This window comes from Crocodylus siamensis, chromosome 1 (genome assembly GCF_052110815.1).
Source record: "Crocodylus siamensis isolate JL-2025a chromosome 1, ASM5211081v1, whole genome shotgun sequence".
Taxonomy (NCBI): domain Eukaryota; kingdom Metazoa; phylum Chordata; order Crocodylia; family Crocodylidae; genus Crocodylus; species Crocodylus siamensis.
The window spans coordinates 393,868,982-393,892,403 of NC_143395.1; the positions used below are offsets into that span (position 1 = coordinate 393,868,982).

At 42.0% G+C, this 23,422-nt stretch overlaps 1 protein-coding gene and 1 pseudogene across 1 annotated transcript in view; both read left to right on the forward strand.

Moving 5' to 3' along the window:
• The first annotated feature begins 3,396 nt into the window (after positions 1-3,396).
• Positions 3,397-4,617, forward strand: LOC149875249 (uncharacterized; annotated as a pseudogene).
• Positions 4,618-5,600: 983 nt separating this feature from the next.
• Positions 5,601-23,422, forward strand: part of MMP20 (matrix metallopeptidase 20) — a 38,276-nt gene continuing 20,454 nt past the window's right edge. The window contains exons 1-6 of the mRNA XM_090030157.1: positions 5,601-5,691; positions 7,731-8,879; positions 13,930-14,174; positions 17,254-17,402; positions 17,907-18,032; positions 23,244-23,405. Of these exons, the coding sequence (XP_089886283.1) occupies positions 8,754-8,879; positions 13,930-14,174; positions 17,254-17,402; positions 17,907-18,032; positions 23,244-23,405 (808 nt within the window). The 5' untranslated portion in view covers positions 5,601-5,691; positions 7,731-8,753. The remainder of the gene's footprint in view (positions 5,692-7,730; positions 8,880-13,929; positions 14,175-17,253; positions 17,403-17,906; positions 18,033-23,243; positions 23,406-23,422) is intronic.

Here is a 23,422-nt window from a genome sequence, read left to right on the forward strand (position 1 = left end):
TTAAAGCGGACGAGGTCACATATAGAATGACAATAGATTTCCGTGCCTTAAATGCAGCCACCCCTGCCGCTGCTCCTGTAGTAGCTAAATACAATGAAATCTTGGCAGCGGTAGCAGCTGGCTCCAAATGGTTCTCTGTAATCAGTTTGGCTAATGCTTTCATGGCTATCCCCCTCCATCCTTCATGTTGGTATAGTTTGCTTTTACCTATTGGGGACAACAATACGCCTTCAGCCGAACTCCCCAAGGTTTCCATTCTTCCCCTAGTATTTGTCATGCCCATGTCACTAGAATGTGGAACTGTTTGAGCCCTAAACACCACTCACACGTGATTTCGTATATGGATGACATTTTGATACACACCCCCACTTCAGAAATGAACAGAGAAATCACTAAGGAGGTGCTGACTATAGTACAGGAAACTGGATTTAAGGTGAATAGAGAAAAGGCTCAGTTAGTGCAGCAACAAGTAAAATACTAGGTGTATGTCTTGGAGAGGATGGCAGGTCTCCAGGTCAGCAAAGGGCAGAGACAATAGGAAAGCTGCCTGCTCCCACAAACACACACTCTTTGCGAGCTCTTTTAGGAACTTTTAACTTCTCCAGAAAGTTCATTGAAATGTTCTCTGACAAAGCTAAGCCTCTGTACAAATTATTAAAGAAAAACAGGATTTGGGAATGGGGAGCAGACCAACAAACTGCCCTGGCTACCTTAAAACAAGATTTAGCTTGTGCTCCAGCACTGGCATATCCAGACTCTGGCCTTCCTTTTGTGATTCAGTTGGCCTCTTCAGAAACAAGCATTGAAGCCACTCTTAGTCAAAAGCAACGTGATAAGCTCCGAGTCATTGCATATGCCTCCAGGCTCTTAAATCAAACAGAGCAAGGCTTTACTCCCTGTGAGAAGGAGCGTCTTGCCCTGGTCTGGAGCCTTGCGCATTGGCAATTTATTATTGGAAGGTCAAAAGTCATTGTTCAGACTGTGCATTCCCCACTTAAGTACATCATATCAGGAAAAATACAAGATGGCCAGGTCTCTAACCCACACATTGCTCAGTGGACTCTCGCCCTAGTAAACTGAGGAGTAGAGTTTAAAAAAAAGCAAGTTGTTTCACCAGCCCCATATGGATTAATCATAGAAGGAGAGGAGCATACCTGCCCCCTCCCTCTTCTAAAACACCTTGAATGGCCTGTCAAGGGAGGTAAAAGGCTTGCAGATGCACAACAGAAGGGGTTTGTAATTTGGTTTACAGATGGATCAAGCTTCTACCATAAGGGGCATCCCCAAACAGGGTACGGAGCCATCCGCATAAATGACGGAGAGGTGCTCCAAGGACCAGCTCGCCCCCATTCTGCCCAAGCAGCTGAAGTAGAGGCAGTCAAAGCCATCCTAGCTTATGAATCTCAGGACACTTCTGTTGCTATTTATACTGACTCTGACTGAACAGCCAGAGCAATCACTGTGTGGCTCCCACTTTGGTTAGACAGAGAAATGGTAGCTGCAGATGGGCACCCCATTTCTCATTCAGACAAATGGAAACAAATTGCTAACCTGATCAGAAAAAGAACTGGGGATACCTGGGTAACTCACACCAAGGGACATCAGAAAAATCACCCAGAAGAAGCACACTGGAACAATAAAGCTGATACTTTAGCCAAAGCTGCTGCTACTAGTAACCACACTAAAGACACAGACGAGGTAAAGAAAATAGAAGCAGTAACTACCCGGAAACAAACTTTAGGGAAAGAAATAGATACCTTAGACTTAAGTATCCTTCAGGATGGGGATACAGAAATCCAGTCCCTAGCCAAAGCAGGAAAAGATCTCACTGGCAAATACAAGATTGAGCAGTTTGATAATGTCTGGTGGGCAGTAAATACAGAGGTCAAAGGCACTGGGTAATCCCCAGCCAGGTATGGGGAGACCTGATTCAGTTTGTGCATGAACAAGGGTGTAAAGGGAAACAGGATACTTTAAACAGGATTAAAGATACAGGCTGGTGGCCAGGCATGAAAGCAGATGTAGATCAATGGTGTGATAATCACTTACAATGTGCCATGGTTAATGGTGATCGCCAAGTTCAAAAAAATGCATTGGGGCATCAAAGAATAGAGGGTCCTTGGTCCTGGATTCAAATAGATTATATAGGTTCTTTGCCCACCATGAGTAGAGGGAATAAATACTGCCTGGTAATAGTAGACCCCTTCTCTAAATGGGTGGAAGCCATCCCTACTAAAATCAATACTGCCTCTGTCACTGCTAAACAGATTTTCAACATAGTCTTCTCAAGAATGGGAATTCCCCGAGCGATTGATTCAGATTTAGGATCTCATTTTGTGGGAGATGTTATGCAAGAGCTATGTAAGGCTCTAGGCATTAAGCAATGTTTCCACATAGCCGGACACCCTGAGTCCTCAGGACAAGTAGAACAAACCAATCGTACTCTGAAGGAAGCTTTGAAAAAACAGGTAAAAAGCTCAGGAAAAGATTGGGATGAAAAGTTACCAATCATCTTGATGGCTCTAAGAGGCTCTAAGGCAATACATGGATACACTCCCTTTAAGGTCATGACTGGACGGCCCATGCGCATGCCTGAAAGCTGGTGGTTGGGAGTAGAACTGCCTAGTGCCTGGGAAAGGAAAGTGGTGACAGACGAATGGGTACAGACCCTTGTAGAAACAATAGCTGTGTTACACAAGCAAGTGACAACACAGCTAGGCATAATACAGCAAAACACAGACAAGAAGCTAGGATGGGAAAAACCTCCTTTAATATGGGAATAGGCCAACCAGTAATGTATAGGAGGTTTTCAGCAAAGGAACACTCTCTGACTCACACCTGGGATGGTCCCTGCTTTATTGTAAATAGAGCCAGCCCCAATGTTTATCAGGTCGAAATCCTAAATGGAAAAGGTAGAAAACCTTGGAGAAAATGGTTTCATTCTTCACAGCTCAAAGAATGGAAGGGTAAACCACCGGGCCGTCAAGGAATAGGGTAAACAACCTTCTCTATCCTGCCGGCCACCCTTCTTGGCTAGCAGGAAGGAACGGCTTTGAGCCATTGGAAAATACGCATCAGATAGGCTTGTCAGTGCCTACCCCGATGTTGAGGCAGGAAAAGGCCAGAGAAGTGCTCAACTTGTTATGGCCACCCTCTCATAGATCAATGCTCCACTTTTACCCTGCAATATGATCCCAGCTTCTCCCAGTATATACAGGGGGCATGTGGGAGTTTGTTTTTCTTTTCTCTGTCCCCTCACAGGTCTCCAGACATGAACCCTGCTGTATCACAGCTGCACCAAAACCCCGCTGTATCTGGAGTCGGATGTCCAGACTCTGTTTTGCAAATATAGAAGTTTTTGCTAATGAACTGCCATATGCCACTGAAAGTATAGGGAAAATGGGAACTCCATTTACCACATCTTTAAAAATGTTAAGTGAGGAACAACAGCTAATAAGTAAGGTATTTCCTGGGTGGGAAGAACTCATAGAAGGGGATGAAAAGTTAATAATGTCTGGTGTACAGTCTCTCCAAAATAATGTATCATTGGCTTTAGCATGTGAGCAAGCTCAGGCTCTCACCCAAAATGTCATCATGGGAATGATTCGGCAAGTAATGATGGGACAAATTCCCATGGAAGCAATCAACCTGATTCGGCCCCATGCAACAGAGGAAGAATTAGTCCTCCAGCCCTGGTGAAGATTAGTTAACGCTTCGTACAATCACCACCAGCAAAGCTTGCAGTTATTCCTTATAACTGTGGCAGGCAAGGAAGTTAGAACAATCCACCCAGTAGTCCCATTAGGACTGCAAATTGATGATAGCTCCGTGATGTACTCCAGGGATTACGCTTGGGCCTGGCAGAAAAATAATACATGGAAAACAGTAAATGTAAAAGGGTGTAGTAGAAAAGAAGGTTTGGGTTATATCTGTGAAGACCAAGCATTGGAGGAGCACGATGAATGTTTTTTTCCACAACCTGGAAACAAGTCTCACTGTTCCTTAGATGTTATTCAAGAAAGGGAATCCGCTATTGTTTATGTGGGTAAAGCATGTGTGTGCATAAAAACAAGATGTGATATTGTATTAATTAATGGATATTGGATTCAACCTATGGTGCCTTATATTAATCGCTGTTTCTGTAATGTAACCACTATTGTTACTTGTGATCTTAAGTTTACTGTACCTATATGGACCATACAACATTTAAATGCCTACCCTGAGCTCTACAAAGAAGTGTCCCCCATTTTACTAGGAATGGGTCTCATCACCATTAAGAACCTATTAACTCATCCCTCTTTACAAGCGGAACTGCAAAGACTCAAAACTTTGGGAGAGAATGGCAAACTCGAGATTCAACACCACAATCAGGAGATCTCTAAGCTTGCAGCTACAGTTAAAAATGCAGGCCATCACTTCTGGTGGGAGATTTTGTTTGGATGGAGTCCCAATGCAACAGGACTTTTAAATGTCATGCTTCACCCCATTTTAATAATTATTAGTTTTCAAATTATACTAATAATTGGTCTAATGCTGCTAGTTTGTTGGATCCAAAGACTGATGCGATGATTGCAATGAATAGAAGATCAGAATCAGTACCATGGAGCAAAAATGTGATGGGGATACTCGCTCTATGCAAGCACCCCATCAATGGGGGGAATTGTTACCTGTCAGCTCCATGTTCTTGGGGAACCCTGACACAAGACACAGACTGTCTGACTCACAAAGACTCGCCCCCCCAACCTAAACAGAAAACCTGAAGCAGAGACTGCAGTAAATTCTGGGATCAACGAAGCAGGGGTGCACTGCATGATAAGGAAGCTGTGTTCCAAATGCTAATCGACCCTTACACCCAGCTCCGCATTTATCAGACCAGTTCTAATCTGGATTTACAAAGGACTCCCCCCCCACACACACACACAATTCTAAGCAAAAGTAAGTTTATTGGGCATCTCAGGCCATACATTCCCCGGTCCCACTATGGGAGGCCTATGTAAACTTAATTGGCTAAAACTCGGTTGCCGGGTTAGGGAATGCTGAGGCAATAGACCGAGTCAGAGAGGGTATCGGCAACATTTGAACAATGGTACAGGGTTCATCACAGCGTCCAGCCCGTTGGAGCCATGTCCACAAGTGTTATCATACTTTTCCCGAAACAACTGGTGAAAGTCATCTCCACAACAGGTTATGAACACTCCAATAATAGCCTTAAGTCTGTTAAAAAACTATAGTAAGATCTAAAAAGTCATGCTAAGTTGAGGCTTGTTCACAGCAAGCAAAAATCCAAAAACCCCTTGTCAATAAAAAGGGTGTTTCTAAAAACGCCAAGAGAGATATCTGCTATCCATAAAAATGTCAAGCTGGCTCCAAGTAGGTGTTTTACTGAGTATCAATCAAGTTCCTGGGATGTTCCACTCAGATAACCCCTTGTCAATGGAGAGGTTGTTTCTGAAAATGCCAAGAATGATATCTGCTATCCATAAAAATGTCAAGACAATTTAATTTACAATATTGACAATGCTTGAAAGAAACTAAACTGAGGGTATAAAAATCTGTAAAAAGAAGCAGCAGTGGGGGTGCTGACACCACTCACTTTCTTCTGGAGAGGCTGCAGGAGGAAGATCATCTCCCTTCAAGGATCATGCTGAAAACTTTAACCTGTCAGCTCTGCAACCCGAATGCCTTGGACTGGTGAGATCCCAGCTCTCTCTCTCTTTTCTCTTCTCTCCCTCTAAGTATAGATTTCTGAACTTGAACTGTATTAGTTAAGCTTGAGCTAAGTTTCCCCAAATACTTAGTAAAAGCAGGGTATACTGTGACTGTTTGTGTTTGTTTTTCCTTTGCATGTCTATCACTACTAGTGTCAATATATATTTCATCTACTTAGCAATAAATAACTTTTATAGTCAAACTGGTGGTAACTGGGTATATTTTGCCTTCTTTACTTCTCTTTCTCCACTTGCTCTGTAGCAACGCCCCTCTTACCTAAGCTAAAGGTATTTCTGTGAAGCCCAGAAATACTGTGGGGTCTGCTCATCAAGAAACTAAAAGATCAGGACGTGCTGAGTTCAAAACACATAAGGGGATCAGCTTGTACAGGCTGATTGACCCAGTTTGGCTCAGACGTGCCCTAATGAACTGAATGCTGGCCAATGAGGGTGTCGTCTGGACACCCAGCCGGATTCAGAGGTATTCTGTTTAACTGTGTGCTTGTGTCTGACTGCAGTTTATTGTTGCTCTGATGAACTGATTCTTGGCATATGAGGGTGTCAGCCTGTCCATGCTGATCAACCCGGCCAGGTCAGGCGTGTCACGTTAATCTGTGTGTGTGTGTGTATGACTGATTTGGGGACTGGAGGAACCCAGCCCCACTGAACTGAATCCTGCAAGATAGCTGCATTGGGGGTGAGGGCTTGCAGAAGGGACAGATACAGCTCCATATAAAAACACAAGTAACACAAGCAGCACATTGATAGAATTACCAAGACCCTAGTCCTAATAAATGAGCACACCCCAAAGTAGCGGGCAAATCTGGTAACAATGAACAGGGCCTTAGCTTTCGTCATGAGGTAGATCCCTTCCCTTCCCAGGAGTCCTCTCTCCCTGAAGTGTGCACTGTGGTCAAGAAATCCAAAGCCTTCTTGGTGGCACCAGCATTGGAGTCACCCGTTCACTTCCTCAATGCATCCTTCTTTTCTGAGACTGCTACCTGCAACAGGGAACACAGAAGAAAAGACTATCTGCACCCCCAGCCCCTTGCGCCCATCTCCCAGATCCCTGTATTTGCTCAAGACCCGGTCTGGATTACTCCTGGCTGTGTCATTAGTTCCCACATGGATGAGGAGCTTGAGGTAGTAGTCAGAGGGATGAACAAGCCTGAGGATCATTCCTGCTACATCTCAGATGCGAGCCCCTGGGAGGCAGCAGACCTCACAGGCTAGGGGGTCTGGACAGCAGATGGGTCCCACAAAACCCTGCAGGAGGGAGACCCTGACCACCACCACCGTGTGCCTCCTCTTAGGGGTGGCAGCAAGCTGCTTACCTTCCTTCTCTTCAGCTGTCACCATTGGAGCCTCCTCATGTGTGGGGAAGGGAGTGTATCTGTTGTACAGGGCCAAGGGAGGAGCAGCTCTGGTCCTGTATTTCCTGGGATGTGAGGTGACTGTCTTTCAGGTCGCTCTGGGTGGGTCTTCTTGCTTAGCTATCATGCTGGCCACCATCTCTGTCTCTTTCTCTTCTTCCTTCGTCTGGAAAAGGGTCTGGCAGTAGCCATCGTCGCAGTTGTCATGGGCCTTGAAGGTGTGCAGCTGACAAATCTCCTCCTCGAGCTCCTCAACCCAACCCTCCAGAGACTCCACAAGGGAGCACACCCCACAAGTGGGGGTGCTCCCATGCCCAGTTGCCAGCAGCCATGCCAGGCAGCCCTCACAGTCTGGGGCCACAGAGTGGAGGTCCATAGTCTGGGTGGAGGTCTCAGTGATGCCACTGAGATATCACTGATACCACCTGCGGGTATGATGAGTCACTGCAGTAGCTGAGAGTGATTGTGTGGTAACAGGCTATGCTATTACCCGCGAACTGACTTGAGAACTGCCTGCAAACTGCTTCCCCTGTTTGTAGTCCCTGTTTGCCGAGCTCCCTGGTCACAGACTTCCTGGTCACCTAGGGAAATTCCTTTGATACTCTTCTGGGCCTAGGCTGACTCAGCCCCTTTGTTGGGCTTCTGTCAGGACCAGGCAGCAATCACACAGCCATCAACAATCCCACATCTATCAACAATCAGCAATCCTCTAGCCAGGCTGAAGAGATTAATTGGGAAACAAGACTTCATATCAGAAGAGATCCCAGGGTCTTTCACAGAAATATATGCACCAGATGTTCCAGTTAGAGGTGAAGGAGAAAGTAAAAACTAAATTGTATTAATATGTAAGTAACTGATGTGTCTGCTGTGTTTGCTAAGATCACGAGATACTAAGGGTCTGATTCTACTTCACGTTTTAGACAGATAAGTATACTTAGGAACCTGATGTGAGATTTTAATTTCACCTTGCTTGAGTGACTGAAAAGCAGATAATACAAAAGATGAGCAGGTCTTCCTCCTTCTGTCTTCTGTGCCTTTTTGTGATTCAGTCTTAAAGGTAAGGTGACAGTATGTTATACAAGTAGATGCATTAATGCATTTTCAGGATTTGAACAGGATGGAATAGTTTCTCACTTAGTCACCTACGACCACTTGGATACATAAAAGGTGGAATAGAATCCTGCCCTAAAATACTACTGCTAATGTCCATTCTCCATCAACTGGTTACATGTGCAGATGCCTCTTCTAAAACGTTGCCTGGCAAAGTGCACCCCACAGGCTAAAAAATTCTGGGTGTCAGGTGGAGCATTCAAAGCAAGTGAGAAAGTCTATTTTTTAAAAAAGTAGAATATATATCCAAGAAGAGGTACCATTAAGTTAATAAGTTTCATTTGCATTTGTAAAGGTTGTTTTCTTGTAACTTCTTTAAGTTAGTGTTAAGTTAAATTTAAGTTAACAATTAAGAATTAAGTTAGACTTTAAGTCAGAATTAAACTTTTTTCTTAATGTCTAAGTACCAGTGTGTTACCCTTTCATTAAAAAAGCAGCTGTATAATTATCTTTTGAGACATGAATCATCTTGGCTCTCAGTACATGGCCCTAAATGAGTCTATAAAAGAAACTCAGGGTCACTGACTAGTCTTATCAAACCATCTTTTGTATTTTGAAAGAAATGGAGATACTTCATGTCTTTTGCCCTTCTTTACTTCTGATAACGGTTATGAAATGTTCTGCAGCAGCCCCAGCAATGTATGCATTGCTGAAGACATCCAACTGGAAAGATTTTCATATTGCACAGGTTAGTAAAACCTGCACTCATTGTGGGAGATAATGTTAGTAAAATTATATAGATAGAAAGAAATAAGGGGAAATCCCATCATTTGTTATTATCTCCCTGGCAGCTAGCTGTACTTGGACACTATACTACCATAATTCATTGTATATGGTGTCTTTAGTAACTGAGTGATTCTTAATGTACTTATTTCTTCTTACTAGGTTTTTATGGGTTTACCTATAGTTACAAGTAATTATTTGATGTTATCTTTTTCTGTTATTATTTTGCATTGTAGCTTGGATATGGAAGCCTTCTTTCACCTTATACAGTCACCTCTTCTTACCTTCTCAGAAAGACAATCAAGTGCTCTGTCTCTCCCGACCAAGGAAAGCAAAAAAAAAAAAATAGTTATGCCACTACCGTATTCTCCACCATGCCTCCCAGTGGGTGTATCTACACAAGATACTTAATGTGCAGTAGACTAATTCCACTGTGCATTAGCTCATCACTGCAAAAAGCCATGCTTATGCACTAATGCACAGTAGAAATAGTCTGCTGCACGTTAAGCATCACAAAAAGATGATGTACCTTTGCTACTGCACGATAGCACTGGCTACTATGCATTTAGTTAGCACTTCATATTAGAGATACTAAACTTAATGTGCAGTAGCAATAGCACAATAAAGCACATGTAGATATGCCCACTGATTCTACATCCACTTGGAAAATGGTAGCCATGCACTTTTGAACCCCAAGCCCCTTCACTTCAGAGGTGCTTTAGCTCAAAAGCACACTGCAACTATTTTCTGTGCATTGATGCACGTATTGTTGCTTATACAACTGCATGCAGAGCAGCACAGTTCACCTCAGCTCATGTGCAGAGCAGTGGATCTCCAGTGTATCGTGGGGAAAATAGTATGTTTATAAATGCCCAAGAGTTCTAAAATCCTTTTAAAGAAAATATTTTCTCTATAGATTCTTTCTTGAATTATTCAACAGTCACAACTAAATTTGGGTTTGGATAAATCTCACACCCTATACCCCACATTGCATCTGCATACCTGGGAGAAGAATTTTGTCCAAAATAAGTATTGATCATCACAATGTTTAGAGAACGGAAGATATATAGCAGGATAGCTGGGTGGGGGAAAAAATCAGTCTCTGAGCAACTTACAGTATATGATATTGGATATAACTTAAGAATATGTTTTATCCATGCTAACACATCAGTGCTGATTTGCAAGGAAACATGAGTCACTGACTATGAATACAACTTGATATATTGGACCCTACTAGTCTTTCATTGATATGATTGTAAATTAGAGTAACTCTAGTTAAGTCAATGGAATAACAGCAGCATAACCACAGTATAAAGTATAAGCTCTTCTAGGCTTAATATGCAGAATAAGAGCATACTACTGCTCACACAGCTTTAAAATCAAAGCTATGTTTTGAAAACTAGCTTGAATAATTTTGCCATATAGCATGTAGTTTACCAAATTCTATTAGTATATATTGGACCCCTTGGGATGTTTTATTTCATGTCAAAATATTCTTGTAAATGGTTTTTAACAAATAGTCCAAATTAATTAAAGATAAAGAAAGCAAATGTAACATATTTTAAATAGATGTCATGTTTACGATATATATCTCCAATGTGAAATAAAGTCAAATTCAAAACTCTCACTTTTGTTATATGTGAATATATTTATTCTCAGTATAATAGTAGTATCTATCAGCTCCAACTGAGATCAGTGTCCTATTGTGCTAAGCTCTGTACAGGCCATTTATGAGGAAAGATTTTTCTTTGCCTCATAGAGCTTCAAGTCTAAATAATCATGATGAAGAAAAGTGAAATGACTTTCCCACATCATGTAGAAGTAATAGCAATAGTAGTACAATGGGAAGTGGAATTCAAGTTCTCTTTATTTCCATACCACGCAAAAATAATATAGGGAAAGTCTTATAGATGCATGGAAAAGCTGTACCAATCCATCTTCCTGCAAGACTGTTCCCCATTGTACATGTACTTATATTTTGTCTCATCTATTTGTCTCATCATGATATGTTAGCTCACATATTTGAAGTCTAATTATGCTGTTTTCATAGTTTCATAGTTGTTGGGCTTGGAAGGGACCTGAGCAGATCATGAAGTCCAACCCCCTGCCATGGGCAGGAATGAATGCTGGGATCAAATGACCCCAGCTAGGTGATTATCTTAGCCTCCTTTTTCAAATATGTATTTACTGCTGTTTGCAGTAGCTTTTATTTTACTGGTCACCTGCAACTTTTTCCATGATCTTTATCCTCTTCTAGATCATACACTTGTACAGACATCCACTACCACACCTTCAAACAATTTTGTTTACAGGAAAAATAAAGGCTGAATAGTAATTACCTGGAACAGTAATTACTTGGTGGACTAGGAGCTAAATTATAGTTTAGACTTCCCCTTCTGAAACAAATCTGAATTGCTTTAGAATAAAATGATGTAAATAAGGAAAGCAGGACATGGTTACATGTCCATATGAATACTCATTTTGATTAGCAGTTCGATTAACACTAATTTTGATTAATTTTGATTTGCCTTAATTTTGATAAAATACTGTTTGTGTCCAACTGAAGCATAGAAAAGTGAGACAATGCACAGTAGATGACTAAAATTTATGAAGCTCAAATTCAGGCAAAAAGAAATTACCAGCTGCTCAATAATTTCTTCAATCTTGGTCTAGTGTCAATGATAATCTCAATAATTACAGTATATTGCTAATTATAGAATCATAAAAAAGACAACTAAAACATCATGCAAAATAGTTTTGTCTCTTTGGGCTTTTTATAAATTTCTTACAGGTTACTTCAGTTTTACTGATTGTATTGCTTTGTAACAAGACAGCGTTGATGAAATAGGGCTGGTGAAAACCACAATTCCTGTCTCTCAAAACTTCCAGTATTTCAAGATTGATTTCATGCAGAATTGATCCCCCTCCAAAATCAATATTTTTTATTGAACAGAATAATTTGTTTAGTTACATGGAAATCAGGAGTGTTAAATGGCACTCCTAGAAGAACTGGAAATTAGAGGGCAGGGCAAGCAGGTGCAGGGTTTACTGCTAAAATCTGGGATACAAAACCCTGTCAGGGATGCCTGTTGACAATGGGAAAGAGCAACAGCTACATTAATTTGCTGTGGCTCCCTGACACCATTGTGTCCAGATCTGTCCCGGTACAGCTCTCCAGTCCGGATCCAGCCCCAAAGGAGCTCTGCAGTCAAGATCCTGGGAGCCTTTCCTGAAGAAAGTAATTTGAATGTTTTATATTCCCATATTCTTTTTCGGCTAGGGTCCATCACTGAAGTACATGGCACACAATTCCCTTCTGGCCGTGAGACTTCCATTATGTACTGTAGCACCTACACTGAATACCTTCAAGAGTAAATTGGATGCTTAACTTGCTGGGATCCTTTGACCCCAGATGACTTCCTATCCTTCAGGTGGGGGGCTGGACTCAATGATCTTCCAAGGTCCCTTCCAGCCCTTGTCTATGAAATCTATGAAATCAAATATCAGTGACTCATGGAAGATGCATCCATCCAAAAAGTCCAATCTGTGAAGGAAATCAGGGCATGAGGCATCCACTTACAACTCCCAGGAGCCACCACAGTCACCAAGGCAAACAGAGACTAATGCTGAACAAACCAAAATGAAACAAATATTAAGGCAAACCAGAATGTGTCAGTTCAACCCAAAACAAAATATTTTGCTTAGATTTTCCCAGTGGAAGTTGGGGGGAAAAAAATCAAATGGAAAGTTTCAATTTTTCAGAAACAGAACTAACATATTGCACTGCTCAAAGCAACCTGTGATTCTGAAATGCATCCTGAAAGGGAGATGGAGCCAGTCACTTCTATGGCTGTCCCAAAACAGATCATTCCTACTAGAGCTGTGCAAAACAGCACCGTTTAGTTTCGACTTCTGTTTTGTCTTTTCGATGGGACAGTGTATCATTTCAAGTTTCCTTTTGTTTCAAAAGCACTGTTCCGTTTCATTTTGTCAAAACTGTTTCACTGTCTCAATACTGTTTTGACATTTCGCCCATAGGCTATAAAGGGGAAGCATGAAACTGCCTATAACTTTGTCATTTCTTGCCTGATTTGGTGCAGGGGGTTCTTGGAAACTTCACCTCAAAGTCTTGAAAGCAAAACTCGTGTCGTGTGTGTTAAGGCACAGTGGGGTGAAAACTGCGGGGATGGTAGCCCCTGCTGAGGCCATGAACCCTGACAACTTTCAAGGAGATAGGTGCAGGGGTTTCTGGGAATATGCACCTCAAACTGTTCAGAGCAAAACTTGTATCACTTGTAAGTGTGAAGGCACAGAGAAAGCTCAGTTCAAGCAATGCTTTTTGTGCTGTTTTTCCGTCTCTCCCCCAGAGCACTGGGATTGGAAGGGACCTCAGGGAAGAATCATAGTCACTGGCCAGCTAGAGATGTCAGCATCACAGCAGTCCTTCCCCTGTCTTCCCCCTCCCTCTCCTTGGTTTCTCTTTAGCTGCAAGCAAGCCCAGCTTCAAAATTTGAAACATTTCAAAACTTTCAAAACATTTCAACTGTCCTTGTTTTGGTTTGAGGCTGTTTCAAGCCTTTCATTTCAATTTTGCCGTTTCAAGCTCAAAATGAGTCAAAACCTTGTCAAAACAAAACAACCGGCGAAATTTCACACAGCTCTAATTCCTACTCCCTAAATGATCTGAAAGAAATAATGAAATGGGCATATTAAGATATATATCCAAGAAAAGTCTCTATATTAAGGAATCTGATCTGACAAGATGAGCTTACTGATAAATGTACAGCTACTTTTAATCTATGGCTTGATTTCAAGGCTCCTTGTGCTGATACTTTTACAGTGTGGCTGCCATGTATTCCTGCCATCCCAGTATTAGTCCTGTCTAAAATATGCATTTCATTTACAAATCAGCATTGCAATTATCAGACTTAATTGTTATGGTATGATAATATCATCAATAGACGTAGAACGAGTGTTACACAGAGCTGTACTTGACTCACTCTTCTCACTCTTAGGAATATCTTGACAAGTATTATACGCAGAAAGGAAGACACCAGGTTGGGGAGATGGCAACAGGTGGCAGTTCCATAACAAGGAAAATTAGAGAAATGCAAGCGTTCTTTGGTCTTCAGGCTACCGGGAACTTAGACTATAACACTATAAGTGTAATGAAGAGGCCACGCTGTGGTGTCCCTGATATGGCAAACTACCGCCTGTTTCCAGGTGAACCCAAATGGAAAAAAAATACATTGACCTACAGGTAATTTGTGTTTGAGTCTTTTTGGTTGGACTTTTGTTTTGGTGTTTTTTTTAAAGGTATTCTGAAATGTTACTCCTTGTACTTTGCATTTTTTGTCTCATGTATTCTGCAAACAACATTTGTAATGAACTCTATAGGATTTTTTCTATGAATGCACAGGGTATCAAAGAAATCACAGGATTAATGTATAATAAATATGCACCATGCAAACCCATTGCAGGATTCTTAACCTTGTTTTCACTTGTTTTTGCTTTATAAAATCAAAAAGAATTTAAATTTACAGCCTCAGTCCACAAAATAAGACAATTTTATTACACACTGGTCGAGTCTGCACAAGACACTGACTGCATAGTAGCTCATGACTACTGCGCAGTAGCATCATGTGGCAGGAAGCGTGATGCAATGCTACTCCGCACTAGTCCCAAGCTACTGCACAGTCAGCATCACAAAAAAGCCGTTTCTCAGTGCAACAACTCTGGCTACTGAGCAGTAACAACTGCGTAGTCAGCATCTCGTGTAGATGCAGCCATGGATTTCTATGACAGTTCTGACATAACCTATCCATGACCAAGTTTTAGACAACCCCAGAGTCCTGGCTGCTATTACAAGATATTACCAGTAGGTGCCAGCAGCCACATACTACAACAGTCCTACTAGTGCCAAAGTGAACTCAATTACGTCTCCCACAAGCAGTAAACAAGATGAATTAGATTTAAGGATTGCAGAGAATATCAACTGGATTCTTTAAAGAAGGTGACCCTTAGTTGGCTTTCTTTTATGACAGGTCCCACCATTACGGTCCACCCATCAATGAACAGACTTTTACATTTGTCCAGTGCCTGGTGGGCTTTGATCCTGATTCATGATTCCAAGGCACTCTATACATATAAGAAACAGAATACGGTGCTATACAGTACTAATAATAACAGAAAATGTGAAATAAAAATATTGGTGTATATCATTTGAAATAAATATAATTTGATCAAATCTGGCTCCCTATCTATTCATATATATACCTATTCACACACACACACACACATATATGTTTAAAAATTCAACAAGCTGAATATCTCTCACAGCCTTCATTCACAAAGGGAAATGAATCTAGGATGCTGCAGTACTGAGCCTGAACATTAAGATCTTATGTTATATTGATATATGGGCAGGATCATTAAAACAGCAGTATAAACAATAAACAAAACAGCGGAGTTAATGTTATGCAACTTTCTCCTGCATGTTTCACAACTTTTTGTCCATCTATTCAGGCTTACTGCAGAACAGAATTTTGCATATAATTGCTTTGAAGTTTATCAAAGAAAAAATAAATTACCTGTGGCAAGAAGGTTCATATTAAAATTGTCTCAGTTGCTCACCACTGCTCATAGCTCACTGAGAAGATTTGCAAGGAGAAGTCATGAGTTTGCAGTGGCTGGGGTTATATTTTGTCTGGTATTGATGCACACTAAGGATGGGCAAACAGGGCATGTCTACACGTTCATTAATGTGCAGTAGTTGCTACGCATTTTGTTTGGTACTTGCCTAATGAAGTCATAACTAGATGTGCCGTAACTACATTTACTGCACAGTAGTGCCAGCACACAGTTATTTTGTGATACTTACTGTGAAGTAGCTTAATAACACTGTGCAGTGGCGTGTTAGCATGGGTTTTGATCAGCATGCTACTGTGCAGTGTTATTAAGCTACTGTGCAGTAAGCCTCTGGTATAGATGCACCCACAGAGAAGTAGCTGTAGACTTACACAGTGAAGGGTCTGTCTTTCAAAACAGAAAAAGAGGAAAATTCAAAGACACTTATTCTCCTCATACTATTTTTAAAATAATACTTATGTTAGACTTATGTTAATGACAAGAAACTTGTACCAGCATTTTTTTTATTTTTAAGTGAAATTTGACTTGTAGAATTCAGTAAGAACATAGCAAAAAATTAGAAAGTCCCCACGTTTTCCCCACATACATGATTTTCCCTTCTCTCTGTTTGCTTGAAAACATTTTACTTGGCTTTGTTTTCAGCTTGGGGGGGAGGGAATTTGGCCTAATAAATGATTCTTCTAGACAATTTCCCTACTGATACATATGACTGCCAGGTTGGATATGAAGGATGCACTGTCATCCCAAAGGGGGCAGTGAAACATCAGGCTAAAGTAAAAACTTAGCAAATTCCTACCCAGTTCAAAATTGATTTTATTCCATTCTCAAAATTCATTTTATCCCTTTCTCCTCAACCTGCACCATGCACAAAACATGACTCTTCTGTAAAGACTGTGTCCAGGACGATTTTGCTTCACCTTTGTGCAAAACGTGTACTTAATTTGGGGGGGGGACTCCAAGCAAGAAGTAAAACATTTTATTTACTATTCTGTATGTCAAAAATTAATACTAGAAACTTGGGTGAAGAAATCAACCATAAAACATTTTAATTTGGACACTAAAGGGTGACATTCTATTACCATTTGTTGGTCAAGATTCTATTGCCATATGGTCATCTAGGTCAGTGGTCTCCAAACTTTTTTGATTGTGCACCCCTATCAGTAAAAAATTTTGAGCACGCACCCCCAATATATGTATATTTATTTATTTATAAATTATATCCATGTATTACTCACGTACTATACATGACACGTGACCGTCTGACATATGGACCGAGTGAGGGCGCCATTGTCAATCCATATATTAAATATTAGTAAAGCCTAATTTCTTTCTTATTTTTTTTAGATTAAAAATAAATATAAATAGAAGTTCTAATATTTTATCTTATGCACCTTCTGGGGTGCGTGCACCCCACTTTGGAGACCACTGGTCTAGGTCATTAGACCATGTGGCCACATCAACAATCAAATGCCCTGAGGCACACCAGGAGGCTAATATTACTCTCAGTTAATTAAACTCACAACATAGTATATTGATAATAAATTCAAAACATATTGTACTAAAGACAAATGTATGAACTCATGTTAGGATTTTCCACCCTTCCAAAATAATGCTAAATATTCTTGACTGTCTCTTTCAGGAGGATTGTCCAGAGCCAAGGAGCTGCACTAATGTATTTATTATTCTTATAGAGTATCCAAATACACTTCCAGTTTGAGTCATGCAGAGGTGGATAAGGCAGTAGAGATGGGGTTAAAAGCATGGAGTAATGCAGCCCCTTTGAACTTTGTGAGAGCAAACACGGGAGAAGCAGATATTATGATATCATTTGAAACTGGAGGTAACTATTCAACCCGCCACCATTATGGTGAACATCAAAGATGTCCCATTGTTCTTGTTGAAGATCAAGCACTTTTGCCCCCTAAGATAACATGGGTAAAACTTCGAAAATCATTAGTTATTTGCTTGAAATGTATACTTTTTCCATGGTAGAACTAGAACCTAAATTAGTTGCTCTGTGATGCCATTTTATCTCTATCTCACAGTGTACTATGTGAACATAACACATGCAGTAGAATGGATACCTGGGGCCTCTCTAAATGTGTTGTTCATCCTCTTACTGAAAGCAGATAAATACTCCCTTTCCTGAGGTTGTTCTCTAGCCCTTATTTAAACCCATGCTTGTGAAAAAGAACTTTGTCATTACTGCCTCTGATTGGCATCATATGAATGGGGTTGCATTTTTGTTTTCAGAAGAATGGAAGAGCTTTGCTTCCTCATTAGTAAATTATTAATTTATGAAATCACTGTGATTTTCCTACTATGCTCTTTTACTGTTTGCTAGATCATGGTGACTCCTACCCATTTGATGGCCCACGTGGGACTCTGGCACATGCTTTTGCACCTGGTGAAGGATTAGGCGGGGACACTCATTTTGACAATGCAGAGAAGTGGACAATGGGAACAAATGGTAATGTGTAGTGAATGTTGAAATAGTATGAATAGTAGTTGAAAAGATGTAGTATACATACATATACATATATAGAAATCAACATACAGTAAATGTTGCAGACATGAAGTATGGAAAAATCCTTCTTCATCATAGATAAACAAATCATCTTTTCACTGGCAGAGCTAAGAAACAAGTATGACCCAACAACAAATTAAAGAATATCAGAATATTTTAAGATATAAAAGGACAAAAGGAAAAATTAAGTTATTTTTGTTGAATTTTAAGTTAGACTCTGAACCTGTAGATAGCAATATAATTTCTCAACACTCTAATAGACAGGGTTGAAAATCCACCACAAATATTCATTTGGGGTTAAAAACCAAGAGACTGTATTAACTTGGTATAAATCAAAGCAAGTACGTACAAACAAATTTAAAAGTTGAAAGAGTCAAATTTCATTCTTCCAAATCTGAAGTAACTCGGCTTCTCTAGGATCTTATTTCTGACAAACAAATGTGGAAATGAGAACGCAATTTAGTCCATCACAGTTTTTGACAATGGTTAATATGAACTGTGTGTATGTTTGCTGCTGTATCTTTACCCAGGAGGCTGTCATTTAGCCACGTGTATATAGAGTTACAACAAGATAGTCACTAAAGTCAATAGTTATCACTTGTTTAGTGTTTGTTAATCATCAGGTACTTAAAGAGCTTTGGTGGATCATAGCCAGACTGCTCAGCAACTTGCAGATATGGGTAAAATTTCCAAAAGGACCCCTGGGAATGTGCATGTTTAACCCACACCTTCTGCTGCCCTCTCACAGCCAATAAGCTTACTTCATTTTCCTCTTCTCTGTCACTAATCAATCACTGTTCTTTACCTGCATGCTTGTCAGTGCCATTTTGCTTCTCCATCTGTCTTTAACAATATCCCTTTTCCAGGATAATACCCTTTAACCACCCTGAATCTAAACCCGGCACCTGACATCCAAAAGGTGAAATCAGACTCACCCACCCCTCTGTGTTCTGGCCCTGAGACCCTGCATGAAGCAGTTGAAGTCTGATTTTCATCAGCCCCTGATGGCTTCTGTAACACAGACCTTGGGCCTCTCTGTTCTTCTAAGGGAGAAGTAGGCCAGCAAGGGAGCAATGCAGGCCAAGCACGGCTGAGCACCTGCAAGCATCTGCAGACAGCCCTGGAGTAGTCTGCTGACCAGAAAAGGGGCATGGCCCTGGCAGGATATAAGCCTGGGGCTTGGGCTGGCAGGGTAGTCTAGCCCTGCAAGCCATGCAGTTAAGAGCTGATGCTCAGAAGAGATATCCAGGGACACTAGACTGACTGCTTTGGTGCCTGTAGGAACAGCAAGGCTCAGGGTGGAAGATATGCCAGCACAAGGGATGAGCACAGGTTTTCCATCTTAAAGAAGCAGAGGGCTGCTTCTCCTTTATGGTTATGTTATATCCAGGGGCTCAGTGTTTGTATTAATGTTATACTAGCAGTCTGGGTTGGGACTGTAAGGAGTGGGGGTATAGAGAGGTCCCATTGGTGTCTGTGAGGATGATGGAATCATAGAATCATTGAAAATGAGAACCTGATGGTTTCGATGTTTAACACCGAAAAATGCAAGGTTCTCCACCTTGGGAAGAAAAACCTGCAGCATCCTTATAGGCTTGGCAGTGCTACACTGGCTAGCACAATGGAAGAAAGAGACTTAGGGGTCATCATTAACCACAAAATGAACATGAGCCTGCAGTGCGATGCTGTGGCTAATAAAGCGACCAAAACGCTGGCTTGCATCCATAGATGCTTCTCGAGCAAATCCCGGGACGTCATTCTCCCCTTGTACTCAGCCTTGGTGAGGCCGCAGCTGGAGTACTGCATCCAGTTTTGGGCTCCACAATTCAAAAAGGATGTGGAGAAGCTTGAAAGAGTCCAGAGAAGAGCCATGCACATGATCAGAGGTCAGGAAAACAGACCTTATGATGACAGGCTGAGAGCCATGGGGCTCTTTAGCCTGGAAAACCGCAGGCTCAGGGGTGATCTGATGGCCACCTATAAGTTTATCGGGGTGACCACCAGGATCTGGGGAAACGTTTGTTCACCAGAGCGCCCCAAGGGATGATGAGGTTGAACAGTCATAAACTCCTGCAAGACCATTTCAGGCTGGACATAAGGAAGAATTTCTTTACTGTCCAAGCCCCCAAGGTCTGGAACAGCCTGCCATCGGAGGTGGTTCAAGCACCTACATTGAACACCTTCAAGAGTAAATTGGATGCTTATCTTGCTGGGATCCTATGACCCCAGCTGACTTCCTGCCCTTTGGGCGGGGGGCTGGACTCGATGATGTTCTGAGGTCCCTTCCAGCCCTGATGTCTATGAAATCTATGAAATCTATGAAAATCATGGTTGTAAGGGACCCCAGGAGGTCATCCAGTCCAATTCCCTATTCAAAGCAGAACCATCCCCAACTACCATCATCCCAGCCAAGGTTTTGTCAAACAAGGGCTTAAAAGTTTCCAAGGATGGAGATTCCACCACCTCTCTGGGTAACCTGTTCCAGCGCTTTATTACCCTCCTACTGAGAATTTTTTTTCCTAATATCCAACCTAAACCTCCCTTGCTGCAGCTTGAAACTATTGGTTCTTGTTCTCTCACCTACCACCACTGAAAACAGTCTACCTCCATCCTCTTTGAAACCACCCTGCGGGTAGTTAAAGGCTGCTAACAAATCCCTTCTCAGTCTTCCGTTCTCCAGACTAAATAAGCCCAGTTCCCTCAGCCTCTCCTCAGAAGTCATGTGCCCCAGCCCCCAAACCATTTTTGTTGCTCTCCACTGGACTCTCTCCAACGTATCCACATCCTTTCTATAGTGGGGTACCCAAAACTGGGCACAGGACTCCAGATGTGGCCTCATCAGTGCTGTATAGAGCACAATAATTACTTCACTGGGTCTGCTGACAATAGTCCTACTAATGCAGCCTCATATGCTCTTAGCCTTCTTAGCAACAAAGGCACAGTGCTGACTCATAGTCAGCTTATTGTCCACTGTGACCCCCAGGTCCTCTTCGGCAGAGCTGCTGCTTACCCAGTCAGTCCCCAGGCTGTACTGGTGCATGGGATTGTTCTTTCCTAAGTGCAGGACTTTGCACTTGTCCTTGTTGAATCTCATGAGATTTCTTTTGGCCTAATCCTCCAATTTGTCTAGGTCACTCTGAATTCTAGCCCTACCCTCCAGCATATCTACTACACTTCACAAACTTGCTCCACTATCATCCGCAAACTTGTTGAGGGTGCAGTCCATCCCATCTTTCAGATTGTTAATGAAAATAAAGATACCAGCTGCCAGCTAGGCATTGAGCCATTGATTACTGCCCACGTTCTATCCATCGTACAGTCCATTCATCCAACCCATACTTCCTCAGCTTGCTTGCAAGAATATTGTGGGAGACCATATCAAAAGACTTGCTGAAGTCAAGGTATATTATATCCCCTGCTTTCCCTGCATCTACTGAGAAAATTAGCTCATCACAGAAAGCAATGAGGTTGGTCATGTATGACTTGCCCTTTTGGAATCCATGCTGACTGTTCTTAATCACCTTCTTCCCTTCCAAGTGCTTAGAAATGGACTCTTTGATGACCTGCTCCATGATTTTTCCAGGGACTGGTCTGTAGTTTCCTGGGTCCTCCAGTACCTCCCTCAATCACCACAAGTTTTCAAAGACTGGATCTGCAATCACATCAGCCAACTCCTTCAGCACCACTGGATGTATTGCACCTGGCTTCATGGACTGTATATGTCCAGCTTTTCTAAATAGTCCCTAACCTGTTCTTTCACCACTGAGGGATGCTCACCTTCTCCCCAAACTGTGCTTTGTGCAGTAGTCTGGGAGCTGACCTTGCCTCTGAAGACCAAGGTAAAAAAAGGCATTGAGTTATTTTCCTCATCATTTGTCACTAAGTTGCCTCCTCCATTGAGTAAGGGGCCCACACTTTCCCTGACCTTCCTTTTGTTGCTAACATACTTGTAGAAACCCTTCTTGTTACCCTTCACAGCCCTTGCTAGCTGCAACTCCAATTGCATGCCTGAGCAATATTCTTAAATATTGAGCCAGGAGCAAGATCAAAGCACAAGCAACTGTTGAGCCTGAACTGGGCAGAGAGTGAAGCCACAGAGCCAGAGAAGGGTCAGGGCACCTGAGAGGGACACAACCATACAGGAACCAGGGGCATGGCAGACAGGAGCTAGGGGACCAGAGCTGGTGCCTCAAACCTAGGTCCAGTATAGTGGGCCCGAGCTAGAAGGCGTAACTGAGAGTAAAGGGGTGAACGCCGAGGCGGCTGAAGCCCCAGCAAGAGAACAATGTTATTGTAACACCCATGAGGCTTGGGGTATGGTATAGGGAAGGACTGGAGCCAGACAATTGCCCCTACAGCTTTAGGTGCCCTGCAGGTCATGGTCAACCAGAGGCCCAGAGAGGGGCCTGAGACCAGTAGAGGCCAGTAGGGTGCCAGGAAACCCCAGAAGTGGGTTTCATCTAGACTGGGGCCCATGTGGAGGTCTGTCAGCAGCCTCCCTTTTACTATTATTATTATTATTCTATCAAGGTGTGGGAGGGGCAAGAAGAGAAGGGACCCCAGGGGCAGAGTAGGGCACAGTTTCAGAGCCACCAGGGGAAACCCTGACATGCTACAGCTTCCCTCATCTCTTTTCTTGTAGGCACTTTCTCCTTACTTCTCCTATGCTAATTTCCCTCAGTTATCTAGACAAATTACCAGCCTATTGCTACTGATCTTCAACAGCTCTTCATCCACTGTAAACCTAGGCTTAAAGCCTCCATTTCTTCAAGGAAGGTGCCCAATAACAACAACCTTTCTTGATGATTCACAAGTCTAGTTAACACAACAACCCACACCAGCTCAGCTTTCCTGCCATGAACCTCTGGCAGGCTGTGTACTGTAGACAATTTCCAGTCTGCCAGTTTTCTTGTTTGTCACAAGATCAAATGGTGAGTACCTTCGTCCCAGTTGCTGGTATCTCTCCTTGGTAAGTTCAAAACTCAGTATATCTTGTTACTGATACTTCGGCGCCTATGTCACACTCCTAAGTCATTTCAGCACTTTGGAAAATTTTACCATGTGTGTTTAGCCCATGAGTCTGACCTGCATTACTTACTTTGGATGTGAAAAACCATCTGTTTGCACTGGAAATATTTGCTTTGTATTATTTAGGATTTAATTTATTCACTGTTGCTGCTCATGAATTTGGTCATGCGTTGGGGCTTGGACATTCTACTGATCCATCTGCTTTGATGTATCCCACCTACAAATACCAGTCTCCATTTGGATTCCGCCTGCCAAAGGATGATGTAAAAGGGATTCAGAAATTGTATGGTATGTATTATATTTTC